This window comes from Bos mutus, chromosome 25 (genome assembly GCF_027580195.1).
Source record: "Bos mutus isolate GX-2022 chromosome 25, NWIPB_WYAK_1.1, whole genome shotgun sequence".
NCBI classification, from domain to species: domain Eukaryota; kingdom Metazoa; phylum Chordata; class Mammalia; order Artiodactyla; family Bovidae; genus Bos; species Bos mutus.
The window spans coordinates 9,463,066-9,479,926 of NC_091641.1; the positions used below are offsets into that span (position 1 = coordinate 9,463,066).

Here is a 16,861-nt window from a genome sequence, read left to right on the forward strand (position 1 = left end):
GCGTGGTGTCAGAAAACAGATTGTGCTGGGGGTCAAAGCCCAGGCCTGCTGTTGACCTGTGTGGTGACCTTCCTGCCCAGGGCTGGGGCACGACCCAGATACAGCTTGATGTCAGGAGGACCGATGAGAATCTCCTGCCCACCTGCAACCCTCTACTTGGTACGGGTGCTGACCCTGAGCCACCTAAGGGGCCAGGTGACATGTCATCTTAAAGCAGACCCTGGGGCTCTGCCTTCTTTCCATGCAGGGCTCCCTGCAGAAGTTGCTGGAAGCTGCTGGGTCATCACCCTCCAGTAGTAAGCCTGAGCCCTTTGCGGGTGGGCAAACAAAGGATGGGGGAGGTATCTCAGGGTCTCCAGCCTCCATGTGAGGACAAACAGCAACCCAAACCTTCCTGAGATCTTCTGCTCACCTTCCAAACCCCCTCTTAGAGACCAGAGCACTAGGCCAGTTAGAGTGGCCCAAACCACATTCTGTAAGTGCGGGGTTGGGAGGGGAGGGACAGGGGGGTACTGAGCATCTCCAGACCATCTGGGGACACGGGGAGGTGACGGAGAGTGGCATACCGCACATCTCGCTTATCCATTCATCAGTCAATGGGTACTGGGTTGCTTCCATGTTTTCGCTATTGTGAGTAACGCTGTGAATGTGAGACCCTGCTTCCAACCTTCCCAGTATACATGCAGGAGTGGCACTTCATTAGCCTGCATGCATGTGAGCTCAGTTGTGTCTGACTCTGCAACCCCATGGACTACAACTTGCCAGGCGCCTCTGTTCATGGCAAGAATACTGGAGTGGGTTGCCATTTCCTCCTCCAGCCTTCTTTGGCCCAGTGACCAGATCCTGATGGAGGAGGCTGGACGGAGCCTGCCCTCCCCTTGTAACAGGGCCACCCTCTCCAGCCCCCGGGTTGCTCCAGCTCACTGTGGGCCACACCAGCCAGGCCTCTGGGCTTCCTGCACATGCTGTTCCTCCTTCTTGGAAGTCCCTTCCCTACCTTGGTGTTTCAAGCCTGGCTCAAATGCCCCTTCTCCTGGAAGCCCGCTCTGACCCCTTTGGACTCCACTGTATTTCTTCCCTGCACCTCGAACTCCCGAGCCTGGAGGACTTTTCCTCTCACTAGACTAGCATCGTCAAGAGCCTGGAGAGAGCTGTCTCCCCCACCGCGCTGTGCGTAGTGAGTCCAGGGTCGGGGTTCAAGTCCTCAAAGGGCCAGCATGTGGCACAGAATGGGTATCACGGGGGACTTCCCTGGTGGTCCAGTGGCTAAGACTCTGTGCTCCCAATGCAGAGGGGCCCAGGTTCCATCCCAGGTCAGGGAACTAGATCCCACAGGCTGCATCTAAGAGTTCCCACGCCGCAGCTAAAGATCCCATGTGCCGCAACTAAGACTCAGTGCAGCCAAATAATAAATATTTTAAAAAGAAAAAAAAAAAAGAACTAGTGGAGATGAATGAACCCCCGAGGGCCAAGAATCCAGGCCAGGTGTCAGGAAACCCCAGACAGCAAGAATGAACTGTCTCTCTACTCTCGGCCTCTGCCTTCCGCGGCCACCCTCCCATGGGCCTGATTCCCCTTGGGGTGACAGATGACAGATAAGCCCTGGGAGACTGGAGGCACAAGCTTCCCGGGACCTCACACTCGCCTAGCTGCTCCCTCGGGGCCTGTTCCTGCCCTTGGAAGGAGAAGGGACAAGGCTGCAGAGGAAACCTGACCTCACAGGACAGAGGTGTGTGCACCGGGTCAAGACAGGGGTGATGATGCAAGAACCTTCATTCTTGGGGAGGATGCAGAGGTCCAGGCTTTTGAGAACAACCGCTCCTCGGGGCATTAACCCAGGGCAATCTTGCAATGGTTTGGTTTTTCATGGGGCATTTTAGCATCACAGCTGGTGTCCAAATGAGGCCGGCAGTACAGGTGGGCACTGAGGGGTCTTATGATCGCCAGTGTCTCCAGTCCCGCAACCCTCCTTGCACTCAGACGCAGGGCTGGGCACCCACCTAAGCACCTGACCTGCTGCTACTGCTGCTAAGTCACTTCAGTTGTGTCCAACTCTGTGCGACCCCATAGACAGCAGCCCACCAGGCTCCCCTGTCCCTGGGATTCTCCAGGCAAGAACACTGGAGTGGGTTGCCATTTCCTTCTCCAATGCATGAAAGTGAAAGTGAAGTCGCTCAGTCGTGTCTGACCCTCAGCGACCCCATGGACTGCAGCCTTCCAGGCTCCTCCATCCATGGTATTCTCCAGGCAAGAGGACTGGAGTGGGGTGCCAGTGCCTTCTCTGACCTGACCTGCTGGATCTCATTTAATCCTTGAACGGCCCTCGGACAGGGTGTGATCGCTTTCTGCGTTTTTTTCAGTGGAAGTTGACAACTCAAGGCAGTTAAAACCAGGCTGATTTGGACTGAGAAGCAGAGGGAGGAAAAGGGCTGGAGGGAAGCTGAGGGGCCATCACTCTGAGTAGGCCTACTCTGAAGAGCACTTAGAAAAGAGCAGATAAAAAAAGAAATGTGGGGACTTCCCTGGTGGTCCAGTGGTTAGGACTCGGAGCTTCCAATGCAGGAAGGGTGCATCCCTGCTCGGAGAACTAAGATCCCACATGCAACGTGGTTTGGCCAATACATAAATAAAATTAAAAAGAGAGAGAAAAAAAAATGCGGTTTCATTGCTCCAAGCATGTACTCCATCCACCTGGGCTACCTGCTGGGGTCCTTAGAGACCTGGCTCCAGGAGACAATGTGGACCAACCATCCCACAAGGACTCTCAGTTCAGGGGGCTCCAGCCCGAGTGGGTGCAAATGAGTTCCACCAGGTGGTTCATCGTAGGGTGATCCCCAGGCCAGCACTGCACCTCCCTGGGGTCAAGCCCGGGGAAGGGGAGAAATGGATTCCATCTCTGAGAGCCCCTCCCTAGTCTCATGGGGAGGCAGTGAAGTGGGTGGAGTCCAAGGAGACCCTTCTGAACCCTCCCTGCCCCAGACGTCCACCTGCAGGCTCCCAATCCTAACCCTTGCCGAAACAGAGAGACACCACGTGTTCCTTCCCACTCCTACGGCTCATTCTGCAAAGCGGGGGTGACAGCTCTGTCCCCCGTCCTAAGGCTACGTATAAACCCTCCCACAGAAAGCACAGTGTGGGCAAAGTAGAGGTTGTCCTGGGGACAGAGGAGGATCCGGGCATCGGAGGGGAGCGGGGAGCAGGAACGAAGCAGCAAAGCAGAGAAGGCGGGGCAGGGCCTCTGCTCAGGACCTGGACTTCATCCCAGCGCATCTCACAGTCCCAAGATGGGATTAGATTTCTGTGCAAATCAAAGCTGCCCTCCTGTTGGGAAAGAGCCTGGAGGGGACGATGAGGGTCAAGGGGTCTGGTGAGGGAGGCAAGGGAGGCGGAATGGTTAGAGAAAGGGCCTGCACAAGGGCTCGATAGAGACAGATGGACATGGGGATGCAGAGGAGGGTAGGAGAAGGTCTGGGCAGATGAGGAGGACCACTTGGGACAGGCCAAGGATGGGCAGGGAGTCTAAGCATCAGTCAGGCAGCTCCGGGTGCAGCAAACAGGTCCCAGGACCTGGCTGGGAGCGGACCTCAGTACTCTTGGTTCTGACAAGCTGCTCTTACAGAGGGCCCCCTGCCTAACCCCAAAGGTTCTCAGGTCTGTATGCCTGCAGACTCCTACTCTGCTGCGAGCAAAAAGTCCCTCGTCAAAAAAAAAAAATCAGAATTAGACATTCCATCCTGCACCCACCAGCTCAGCCCTTCCAATGATTCCAAAGCTGAACAGACCATCAGCGCTGTGGGAACCAAGGCCACCCCTGAGGCATGCAGCCCAGTGAAGGGCACTTCGGTCCTCAAAATAATATCCCGTGAATTCATACGAATAACCAGCTCACTGTGGGTAGGATGCCTAAGCCCTTGATATAAAGTTCCCTACTTAATCCTCAGTGCAACGCAAAGGGCCCCATATACTGATGACCATTGTAAAGATGCAGAAACTGAGCCTCCTTTGAGGCTCTCAAGAATCTGCCCAAGGTCACAGAGCTGGCGAGTGGCGGTGGTGGTGGTTGTTTAGTCTCTAAGTCGTGCCTGGCTCTTTGCAAGCCCATGGGCCGTAGCCCACAAGGCTCCTCTGTCCATGGGATTTCCCAGGCGAGAAAATTGGAGTGGGTTGCCATTTCTTACTCCAGGGGATTTTCCCAACCCAGGGATCAAACCCACGCCTCCTGCATCGGCAGGTAGATTCTTTACCACTGAGCCACCAGGGAAGCCCTGGTAAGAGGTGGACTTTGAATTAAATACACGTTTTCTGAACTCTTCCACGTATGCGCATGCCCTGAGAAATGGGCCTTAGCACAGGCCTGAAGCCCCGTCTGCTAGGTGTCCGCCGCGCGACTGGGGGTGAGTAATGGCTGCCGTCTCCCCTGTGGGCTGGGGAGGGAAAAGGATGGAAACCCTACCACGGCCTGGCACGTAGTAGGCGCTCAAGAAAGATCTCTGAGGCTAAGCTTTGCTTGTTCTAAATCCACTCTATCAGTCACCGCCTCAGTGACTTCTGAACTCCTTTGAACTCCGAAGGAAAAAGACTGAACTTGGAGAACACCTTTCCACCCCCTGCCTTTTCTGCCCAAGAAAGGGAATGCATCGTGAGGTGGGGAGAGGCTGGCACTGAGGGTGGGGAGGAAAGTCCAGGGGAGCGCCCAGGAGGTCCGCCTTGGAGGGAAATGAACCCTACCTTCAGAGAATGCACCTTGTTCCTGTCCAGGGTCCCGGCCGGTGCAGGAGGAGAAGCCTGACCGGATCGCCTCTCCCTCCCCACCTCCCGGGACTGTTCAGCTCCCGGCAGCTTCAGCTTAGGTCAAATGGCCACAGCCTAGGCTGGGTCGGCTGGGGAGCCTGCCTTCCCCTGACCCTTCCCCAGGGCCCCTAGGTATGGCCACCCCAGCGCCCCCCGAGCCTCTTGGAGCCCACCACTTCAGCAACCACCCATTCCAGACAGGTGAGACATGGAAGGTATCTGGCAGTGGTCTCCAAAGAGCCCAAGAGCCACGGGAACCTCCATATGACACATCCTTAGAGATGCGCCCACTTAGGTGACACCAACTTCTGGTGAGCTTCGTCCCAGGAGGACCATGGGCGGAGCCTGCTGTGGCCAGGTGCTTTATCTGGGTTATTCTTGTCCCATAATCCTGTTCGTGCACAGAGAACCTGAGTCCAGGCTGGGGTCATCTGACCGGAAGGGGACTCCAGGCTCCTACCCAGGCAAAACTAATATGGTGGTTTACAAACATGGGCTCTGCAGCCAGAGGCCCTGGGTTCAAAGCCCTACTTTTCAGGTATTTTAAACAGTGCAGCCACCCTGAAAAACAGCCTGGCGGGTCTTGAAAATGTTAAACACAAGAGTTACTGCTTGACGCGCCATTCCCACTCTAAGGATCTACCCAAGAGAGATGCAGACACATATTCACACCAACATCTACACACAGACGTTCACCGCGGCAATCTTCATAATAACAAAAATGGGGAAACCATCCAAATATACATCAATGGATGAATGAACAAGATGTGGTCCATCCATACGATGGAATATTGTTCTGCAGTAAAAAGGAACGGTGAATTGACATACAGGCTACAACACAGATGAACCTTAAAAATACGACTGATACTCAGTGAAAGAAGCCAGATACAAAGAACCACATACCGTATGATGATCCCATTGGTATGAAACGTCCAGAGAAGACAAATCCCTAGACACAGGAAGTGGATTAGTCCTGCCAGGGCCTGGGGATGTCTGCTTAAGGGGTACGGTTTCTTTTGGGGCGACAATGGACGAGTTCTGGGATTAAGACGGTGGCAACAGTTGAACAACTCTGAATACACGAGCCGCTTGTCGTGTTGCTGTTTAGTCGCTAAGTCACCTCCGACTCTTTTGCGAACCTGTGGACTGGAGCCTGCCAGGCTCCTCTGTCCATGGGATTTCCCAGGCAGGAAAACTGGAGTGGGCTGCCACTTCCTTCTCCAGGGGGGATCTTCCTGACCCAGGGATTGACCCTTCTACACTGGCAGGCAGAGTCTTTACCAATGGACCATCAGGAAAGCCCACCCAAGAAGCTACTGTGTTGTAAACTTAAAGAGGGTGAGTTGTATGGTATTTTATGTGAATTTTATCTCAATAAAGCTATTTAAAAAAAAACAAACTGCTCTTCACTAGTTGCTTTTGTGATCTTGGGCAAGGCATGAACCCTCCGTGCCTCAATTTCCCCATCTGTAAAATGGGGCCAGTAACTGTACCTACGTGCTAAGGGTTGTTGTGAGGATTAAGTGAGTTCATGCATGACGTGCTCTAAGCAGCTGTCTCGCTGGGTGCCAGCACTTCCCCTCGGTCTGACTCTGCCGCCCACGCTGCCCTGGCACACCGCCATCTGCTCACCCACCACACTGCCCTTTGATTCTGCACACTCACCTCGCTATCTCTCCCACCCAGTGCCCAAATTTTCGTAAAACATACATCCTATCAAATTTATCACCTTGATCATTTTAAAGCTGACTTTTCAGTAGTTAAGTGCGTTCATATTGTTGTGTAACCGATCTCCAGAACTCTTCATCCTGCAAAACTGAAACTCTATACCCACTGAATAACAACTCCCCACTCACCCGCCCTCACCAGCCTCTGGCAACCACCACTCGACTTTCTGTCTCTATGAATTTGACTTCTCTGGGTACTTCATGCAAGTAGAATCACACGGTATTTGTCTTTCGGAGAATGCCTTATTTCACTTGGCACAATGTCCTTAAGGCTCATCCATGTTGTAGCATGTGTCACGATTCCTTTTTAAGTCTGGGTGATATTTTATTATCTGTAGAGACCACATTTTGCTTATCCGTGCATCTGTTGATGAGCACTTAGGTGGCTCCCACCTTTTGGCTATTATGAATAATGCTGCCATGAATATGGGTGGGCAAGAAAACCCCAAGCTTTTAAGGCCAGGCCTTAGAGGTGTGAGTGTGTCCATTATAAGGAAAGGACTATAAGTCCACTATATGTGTGCTGGCTTCCCTGGTGGCTCAGTGGTGAAGAATCCGCCTGCAATGCAGGGGATGTAAGAGACACAGGTTCAATCCCTGGGTTGGGAAGATCCCCTGGAGTAGGAAATGGCAACCCACTCCAGTATTCTTGCCTGGAAAATTCCATGGAATTGTGCAGGGCAGGCTACAGTCCATGGGGTCACAAAGAGGATGTTACCTTTAAGGCAAGGAATAAGGTTTTGGGGGACTGGCAGCTGGGGGAGATGTTCATGGTGGTTAAGAAGCAGCACCGGGTCTTGGACAACCAGCGCAGGTGGGACGAGGCTGGTTCATTCAGGGCTAGTTCCTCAGATCAGAGGTCTGTTACAAGAAAATCCTTTGCCAACACGTGCAAGCTCAGGGCTTTGCAACAGAAGATGAGTCAGTGCGCTGAAGCTCTGGTCCTGAGGCCTGGACCGCACCTGGGGCCAGCACAGGGGGAGATAAGCCCTCCCCCCATGGCCTGAGGCACAGGTGATTCTAGAAAGTCACTCACCCAGCCCCAGGCGGCTTTGAGAGCTGTCTGGCCAGATGAAAGCCAGCTAGGGTGATCACACATTCTGGTTTGCCCTGTTGTCTGGGGTAATTATTTTTAGTGCTCCTTGTTATTCTCAGAAGTGTCCCCGTTTAGATGATAAATTACATAGTCACTCTATCAGTTACCCACTGCATGACAAATTGCCTGAAAACCTAGTCACTTGAGACAACAAACTGGTGTAGCTTTCACAGTTTCTACGGGCTAGGCAGGTGTGTCTGGCTCAAATAGGTACTTCTGGCTGAGGGTCTCTTATGAGGTCACAGCCCACGTGCAGGCTGGGGCTGTGGTCACCAGAAGGCCTGCCTGGGGGCAGGAGGATTTAAGGTCAAAGTGACTCCCAGGCTGGCAGCTGCTGGGAGGTCTCAGCACCACTCCACTATGGGCCTCTCTGCAGGGATGCTTGAGCGTCCTGACAACATGGCAGCTGGATTCCCACAGTGCAAGTGGAAGGCAGAGGCAGAGCAAAGCCATGCCAGGCAGAAGCTACCATTTTGATGCCTCAGAAGCATCACAGGATCACTTCTGGCCCTTCTGCTCATTAGAAGAAAGTCACTAATCCAGACCCTACACGTACAGGTAAGGGAGCTTTAGCTAGCTTTTCAAGGGAACATTGTCAAAGAATCTGGGATATTTAAAAACTACCACAGTTACTCTAAAACTAGGGCATATGAGGTGGAGACAGGGAGCAAAGCCAGAGAGGACATAAGAAGTCAGATCAAAGAATATTTGCAATGCCAGATAAGGAGCATGAACCAGGATCTGGGGACAAGGTGAGAAGGGACTGTTTTGAGCAAGGCACAGATAAAATCAGGGATTCACAGTGAATCATGACATCCACCCCAGCACCAGCCTCTGGTGGGGTCACAGGGCTCCACTCAGCCCCCGCAATAGCAGCCATCACCTCCTTCTGGGTCTTTGGGCCTGTCACCCTCTGTCTTTGGCAGAGAACACACCTTTTCTTTCCACTGGACCGGAGTTCCTTTTGTGCCTCCCACAGGGCCCTGCGCACAGCAAGTGCACACTGCAGGGTTTCTGCATGAGCAAAACAGATCAATTTACACCAGTCTCAAGCTGTGGTCACACGGCCACAAGTCCTGGCCTGCACCCACCTTTCTCTTTCCAGCCTCCAGGCTTTGGTTCTTCCTGCCCAGAGGGCTCTGGCTGTGCCAACCATCTGCACTGCCCTGGGGGCAGATGGGACTGGTGGGAAAGTGGTTTGGATAATTTAGGGGGGATATGAGCAGGAAGAGGTGTGGACCTCACTAAGCAGGTGGATGTAGGGCAGGCCAAGGATAACTTTGTACTTCCCATACCTTGGGCTTTGGAGCTGGTGCTGAGCCTGTGTCTTTCTCTGGGGCAGCGACAGGCCATGGATACTCCAGACAGGCGTGAGGATTGGCTCTGTGCTCCCCCACTCTCTCCATCTGTGTCCACCCACTCCTGCTCACGGCCCAGCCTGTTTTCCTTCGTCCCAGCACCTCCACCTCCTGACATCTCCCCATTCCATTCAGACTCAGCTCACACGTCCATCTCTTCTAGGAAGCTTTAACTGCTTGTAGCTTGGGATGCTACAGGCTTCCCAGGTGGCTCGGTGGTAAAGAATCCGCCTGCCAATGCAGGAGACACAGGAAGATTCCCCTGGGGAAAGAAATGGCAACCCACTCCAGTATTCTTGCCTGGAGAATCCCATGGACAGAGGAGCCTGGTGGGCTACAGTCCACGGGGTCGCAAAGAATCAGACACGAGTTAGCAACTGAACGACAACTGTGATGCTACAGCATTTTGGCTGTCACACTCAGAGACCCTGAACGCCTGGTGTCCTCAGCGAGGTTCCTGGAGGGCAGTGACAGACTCTCCACCTCCTATAGCAGAGTGTGACTGTATGTGCATTGTTTTGTCGCTAAGTCGTGTCCAACTCTTTGTGACCCCATGGACTGCAGCATGCCAGGCTTCCCTGTCCCTCACTATATCCCGGAGTTTGCCCAAGTTCATGTCCATTGAATCAGTGATGCCATCCAGCCATCTTATCCTCTGTCAGCCTCTTCTCCTCCTGCCTTGAATCTTTCCCAGCACCAGGGTCTTTTCTAACGAGTCAGTTCTTTGCATCAGGTGGCCAAAGTATTGGAGCTTCAGCTGCAGCATCAGTCCTTCCAATGAATATTCAGGACTGATTTCCTTTAGGATGGACTGGTTGGATCTCCGTGCAGTCCAAGGGACTCTCAAGAGTCGTCTCCAACACCACAGTTTGAAAGCATCAATTCTTCGGCGCTCTGCCTTCTTTCTGGTTCAACTCTCACATCTGTACGTGACTAGTGGAAAAGACCATAGCTTTGACTAGACGGACCTTTGTCAGCAAGGTCACGTCTTTGCTTTTTAATACACTGTCCAGGTTTGTCATAGCTGAAGGCTCCTTAATGCACACACATAGCTTTGTGTGTGCGTTAAGGAGCCTTAACAAGTCCCCTAACCCTGGGCTTTTCAAACTCTGCCTCCACAGACTCTCAACGGCTAGCTTAAAGAGCATTTTCTCAGTTAACACTGGGGTCCGCAGTGGACCCCAGGCTCTATGTGAAGTGCTTGTCACGGTTTGCCTAAGTCCCCACAACAACCTAGGCGGGGGGCATGAACACTATTCTGATTTAGAAACGGCGCGCACAGAGAGGTCAAACATCGCGCCCCAGGTCACACCGCCAGGATGCAGGGGTGCTGAGATTCCACCTGAGGCGCCAGGCCCCAGGCCCTCACTCCCCTGCTCATCTGTCTTTCCCTAAAGTGATCAAACAGTGGCCTCAGCCCAACACCCTCGGAAACAGTGGACTGTTTGCAATTTTGAGCTTTTCTCCTGTAAATGCCTCTTAAGTCTTCAGTGCTCACGATGGCTCACTGGCAAGATTTCCCAGAGGCAGCACCGTGGATGAATGATTGCGGGCCAAACCAAACCTGAGACTTAACAGACAGCAGATCCGGCCCAGGCGGGCAGTGTGGGTTTCTGTGAGCACGGGCTTACTGCGTATCACTTAGGTGCTTTTTCTTGCCAATCAAAAGAGATGGACTTTCTAGATACGAGCATCTCATGGGCAAAAAGAGGATGCTGCAGCTTCCTGTGCCCCCACCCCCAACTTGCATTTCAGGATAATGATCTTGCCCCTGCCCCAGCTTCATTGTCATGGCCTCTCAGTGACACCTCTGCTCAGCGGCCCCCAGGAGGGGGTATGTCCAAACCAGTGTGAATTTAGACCTGGCTGAGAAGTCTCAGGATAGGTTCCACAACCAGATTGTTGTTCAGTCGCTCAGTCATGCCTGACTCTTTGTGACCCTTTGGACTGCAGCTCACCAAGCCTCCGTCCTTCACCGTCTCCTGGAGTTTGCTCAAACTCATATGAGTCAGGTTGGTGATGCCATCCAAGATTTTCTGGGTTCAAATCCCAGTTCTACCACTTGGGTGTGTCCCTGGGCACTCAAGGTTCTCAGTCTCCTCATCTGAAAAGTGGGGACAATCCTGCTTCAACTTTTGAGGGTTGTGTGAGAATTAAATGAACTAACAGATATAGTGCCTGAAGTGTACTAAGTGCTTTATAAGCATCGGCTATTATTGTTGTCGTTGTTTTCATCATACACTTATTGATTATTGCCAGTTTTGCCTTCTGTGGTTGCAGAGAGCAAATGGGGGTCCCCGAGGAGCTCCATCTCCAGATGGCCCCAAGACTCTAGCCAGGTGTCCCCAGCTGCAGTGGTGCATCCTGATTGGCTTGTGATGGTCTCATTTCCTGTGCCTGTGATTGGTGGAGATATACTTACGTGCCTGGTTCTGACCAATGAGATGAGGAAGTCTGTGTATGAGGGGAATGTGATCCCAGAAAGGTTTTCTCATAGACTTCTCAAGGCAACAGCCTTTTCTGTCCCCAGGATCCTCACCACTCCTTCCCATGACTGCCCATATTGCCTGGAGGTGCCCCAGCCATTCCACAGAGCCAAAGAGAAAGACTGGGCCCTTGATGACATCAAGCCTTTAAGTTACTAGCCCTCAAACAGCGCAATTCATGACTTCATGGCACAAAGTTCATACTTCTTATTGTTTGCGCCAGCTTATTTGCAGCCCAAAGGATCCCAACTATATTCCATGGTTGGTCACATTATATCTTCTTGGGATTAAGCCCACCATACCAGAGGAAGGATTTGAGCTCAGCTGTGCGTCAAGGAAGACTTCCTAGCGGAGGTGAGGCTAATACGGGGTCTAAAAGAACAAGTAAGGGGACAAAGCGGGTAGGGCAAAGAGCAGCATTCCAGGCTGAGAAAGAAAGGCCTGAGGCTAGAGACACCACAGGGTGTGTGTATCCATGCAAATAATCTGTGTGGCTGGGAGCCATATGAGATGAGACTGGAATGGTGTGGTGGGCTTTCCAGTGGGCCCTCAGCCAGGCTACAGAACCTCAGGCTATCACAAGGCTGAAGGAAAGCTCTCTGGTCAGCCATGATTTGGCTCACCTCAGGTCTCCCCCTCCAGCCGTGGGCCTAGAATAAATGTACTCAGCCTGCCTTCTGCCCCCTTTTCCAGCCACACTCAGATGCTGCCCTGTCAGTCAGGGCAGGGGCACTGGGCCTTGTTTCTCCAGGTGTGATTCAGTCTGCCGAGCCTCTTCCAGCCCTTAAGGCTCTCAGAAAAGACTCCAGCTGGAATCTGGGTCACTCTGCACGAGCCGGACATCCATCAAGTAAGCAGTTACTAAGTGCCTACAAAGCAGAGTGCTAAGCACAGCGGAGAAAGGACCTGGTTCAAATCCCAATTCTGTTTCTTCTGTGACCTTGAGCAGGCTGCTTTACTTCTCCAAACCCGGTGTCTTCACCGCTTAGGAACACACGGTACAAACAGTGCTAAGTCGCTTTAGTTGTGTCCGACTCTTTGCGACCCCATGAACTGTAGCCCATCAGGCTCCTCTGTTCATGGGGATTCTCCAGGTAAGGATACTGGAGTGGGTTGCTGTGCCCTCCTTGAGGGGATCTTCCCAACCTAGGGATCAAACCCACGTCTCTCACATCTCCTACACTGGCAAGCGTAGTTCTGGTTTCTCTGGTACTGGCAGGGAGGTGGGAGAGAAGAAAAAGATAAAAGGATGCACAAAAAACTTCCTGAAAGTAAGGTTTATAAACTAGGTGGTGGGAGAGTAAGACAAGCAAACGATATGCTCCTATGGACAAAACTTGAGAGGTCATGGTTACAGTGAGGAATTAGAACATCTGGATGGGGGGTGATGAGGGACAAGCATTCCTAGCGGAAGATTAGGCAGGGTGGAAGGCATGTTCCTAAAGCTTTAGGACAGTATGCTGCAAATATATGGGCTGGATAAAACTGTTGAATATAGGTGTCACTGAACCTGTAATAGCAGATTTCTGAACTTGAGCCAGAAAGATGCTGATTCAAATTCAGGCTCTACACTGACAGTGTAACCTTGAATGAGTCACTTAACATCTGAGCCTCAGACTCCTTCCTTGCAAAGCAGGTGTAAAACCTAATTCAGAGAGTCGTGTGCTCAGTCGCTCAGTTGTGTCTGACTCTTTGCGATACCATGGACTGCAGCCCGCCAGGCTCCTCTCTCCCTGGGACTATCTGGGCAAAAATACTGGAGGGGGTTGCCATTTCCTCCTCCAGGGGATCTTTCCAAACCAAGGATTGAAACCACCCTGCACTGGGAGGCGGATTCTTTACCCCTGAGCCACCTGGGAAGCCCCAATTCGAAGAGCTGTACTGTGGTATATGCAGGATCCTGAACCAGGATCTGGCTAATTCCCACTTTAATGCCCTAAGATGCAGTGCCACCTCCTTCAGGAAGTCCTCCAGGCTCTCTCAGGTCATCCCCCAGATCCAGCTGCTAGGCCCTAGACACTCCCCTCTCTGCTGTGATGGCCTCTTCTTTCTCTCTCACCAGGCTTGGGGCTTTGAAGAGGAAGAGGCAGGGATCTCAGCATCTCTTGAACCCAGCTGCACCCCCACAGGGAGTGGGCATCTATTGATGCCACATCCCTCCCAAGCCTCCACCCAGGTAGACGTGAGCGGGAGGAAGTGACTAAGTCTGCTGGGGGTGGAGGGAAGCGGGGTTCAGGAAAGTTTTGGGTGATAACACTAGATCTTGAGGGTTCAACAGGAATTTACTGGTGGGAGGAGGGGGTTTCAGGCAGAGAAAGAGAGACAGAAAAAGAGGGAACTAAAGCAGGGAGGTGTGAGTGGAAGTAAATTGTGGGTCACACAGTTGTGCCAGAAAATGTCTAACTCAAGATGAGAATTCTGGATTCAGATCCCAAAGGGTCTCAAATGCCACGCCAAGGGTTTGCCCCTTCAGGGAGTGACCGAAAACTTGTTAACAGGCAACACAGTGACAAATATGACAAGGCTCTGGGCCACCACTTGGGGGCAGATACTGATGGATGAATCAAAAAAGGACCAAAAGTTCTACCTGGATGACTGACTGTTGAAAATTGCTCCAATAACACATCCACACCCTGCTCCCCCTTCTACGTGCAGAAAAGCCAGTTTCCACAATCATTCCACGCTACACCCACAGCAGCTCTGTGAAACCTATGGGGCCGGGCCGTGCTATCTTCATTACAGATGGACAAAGTGAGAATCAGAGAAGGAGATGGACCTTGCCACGGTCACAGGGGCAATGAAGGGGCTCGTCACAACCTGAAGTCAGCAACCTGGCCCTGCCTGGGAGGCAGGCCTCTGGCCATTGGACAAATGTGCTCAGCACCTTCTAGAGCCAGATCCTGGAGACAGGGAGATGACCTTTGACCTCTGAGTCATCTTGAGACTGGACTGATCACCTGGGCTTCTTGCAGGAGAGGGAGAAGCACGACCTACTGATCGGTGGGGTTTCTCTGGTCCAGACAGGTCAGCAGGGGCTCACCCCCAGGACAGGCCTATCTATGAGACCTCCAAACTGGACCCTGGGGTGGGGGCCAGTCCCCCACAAATGGAATGGGGACAGAGGGAGTGGCCCTTGGCTGCCTTTCTAAGAAGCCCCCAAATGCCCCCTCCTGCCAGCACCCAGGCCCCCGCACAGCAGCAGCCTGAGTCATCATCCTGGTCTTTTGAATGGTAGCCGAGAAATCAGCCAGGGGGGCTGCCTGGGGCTGACCGCCAAGGGTTGGAAAAACAAGGCCTCTCTCTCTTACCTCCAGCCTTGGAATTTCAAGACAGGCTGGGGGTGGGGAGCAGAGGGCAGGTAGGTGCAGGAGGGGTGGGTATCAAGAGTGGGAGGAGGCTGGGGTGGGGGGCCAGAAGGTGGGAGGAGAGGTTCAGAATCTGAGCTGGTGGCTTTTGTTTTCAAATGACCTGTTTAATAATTACCTTTGCAATCAAAGGAGCCAGGGCCCAGGGAAGGTGAGCATTCAACCCTCCATACCCCACCAGGCAGCCGGGCAGCCAGAGAAGAAAGTAAACAAGATGCCACTGGCTCTCTGCTCCATCTCGCAAACAATGGCGGGACTGAGCTGCCGGCTCACACACACACATCAAAGTGAGATTTCCAGGCAAGAACTTTAACAGGCAGATAAGAGGCTCGGATTGAATTTTCCCCCCACATCCCGGGAGCTCCCCCTGAGCTTGCGTCCAAGGGGGTAGCCTAGGGGCTCCCGTCATTTTAAGTTAACCTTGATCTGTAATTTATTCATTCATTTTGCAGAGAAGAACTACCTCCGTCTCAACCCCCGAAAAGCCTAGCCAGCAACAACTTCATCCCTTTAAACAGTCACAATGGTGGACAAACAAGGGATTTAAGTTACAGCGGCTAGCTAGCACTCACACTCCGGCTCCTTAAAAAAACATCATCCTAATCCAAGCCCGACCGGGGCTCACAAAGTCAGACCCTGACCGGCAGTGGGAAAAATCCAACTTGGGTTTTTTTTTTCAACCTCCCAAGGCCTTCAACTATTTTTCCCCCTGCAGCATCCAAGCCCAGCCTCAAGGCAGAGCCGTAAACACGCCCGCTCCTCCCCCTTCCACGGTTCGGCAAAACAGCCCCCCCGCCCGCCGCCGTCCCCCACCTTCCCGGACCCCAAGAGAAAGAACCACAGCGACCCTCACCCGCAGGCCCCCTCCCCTCTCCTCCCCTCCCCCAGCCTCCGGCGCCGTCCGCAATCGTCGCAGGCACCTTGAGATAAACACCCACTAATGATTTTATGATTTTTCTGCTCTGGGTAGCCGCGCTCAGCAGAATCCCTTCCCCCGCCCTGACGACGGGGGCCGGCCCAACGGAGGGATTGGGGGATGGGGCGGGGGGGGGGGCTTAGTTTTTTTTTTTTAACATCGCCGCGAGTCCACACCTGTTTTTCATTCATTCATTCGTTCGTTCATTCATTCATTAACGGATTCGTCACAGCTGCCTGCTTGGCCCTCTGGATCTAGGGGAGAGGATGGGAAGGGGGCTGAGATGGGGGGAGACAGCGGCAGGGGTGCCTCTTGTGTGTGTGCGTTGGGGGCTGGGGTGGGTGGCTCGGGGTGGAAGGACCCAGTTGGAGGGCAGATCGGGTGGCTTTGTCAAACACAAGACAAGCGATGCGGCGGGGGCGGGGCGGGGGCGCTCCCCGGGGCTCGAAGTTGTTTTCCGAGCCGCGGCGGCGAGGACAGCCGCCCGGGTGCGCCTCTTTGTCTCTCCCCGGCCGGCGCCGCGTCCCCGCGCGCTCACCTGGTCTTAGAGGACAGGAAGGCAAGTTTGATCAGGCCGTAGGTAAAGAGCGGGATACTCTCCTTGGCGACGCTGGCAACTTGCAGCCGGTGCTCCAGGATGTGGAGTTCCATCGTCCGCCCGCGCTCCGCGGCGGCTCATCCGCGGGGGGCGAGCCGCGGCCCCCGCCCCCCTGCGCGCGCCCAGCCGGCACCGGAGCGCCGCGGGCAGCCGGCCGGGGGAACCCGGAGCTCGGCGCCGGGCGGGCTGGGGCGGACAAAGTGGGAGGCCCGCCGAGCCGCGAGGGGGGCCGCGGGCGGCGGGCAGGCGGCGGGCGAGGGCGGCAGCGCTGGCGGAGCAGCGGCGCGCGGCGCCCGGCGCGGAGAGCAGCTGGTGTTCGCTGTAACAAACAACTTGCCACTCAAACGCCGGCCCGCTGGGCATGCGCGCCCGCCGCGGGGCGTGTCGGGACTTGTAGTCCCGTGGCCCGGGCGCCGGCGGCTGGTGATGTCAAGGGGGCGGGCGGCAGTGCTAGGGGCCGGCCCGGTGCTGGGGAAGGCGGCGGGGCTGGGGGTGGCCTGAGGGGCGGGTGGAAAATGCTGGAG

At 53.9% G+C, this 16,861-nt stretch overlaps 1 protein-coding gene across 1 annotated transcript in view; it reads right to left on the minus strand.

Moving 5' to 3' along the window:
• Positions 1-16,654, minus strand: part of CASTOR2 (cytosolic arginine sensor for mTORC1 subunit 2) — a 54,581-nt gene extending 37,927 nt beyond the window's left edge. The window contains 1 exon segment of the mRNA XM_070362377.1: positions 16,278-16,654. Coding sequence (XP_070218478.1) covers positions 16,278-16,390 — 113 coding nt within the window. The 5' untranslated portion in view covers positions 16,391-16,654.
• Positions 16,655-16,861: the final 207 nt, after the last annotated feature.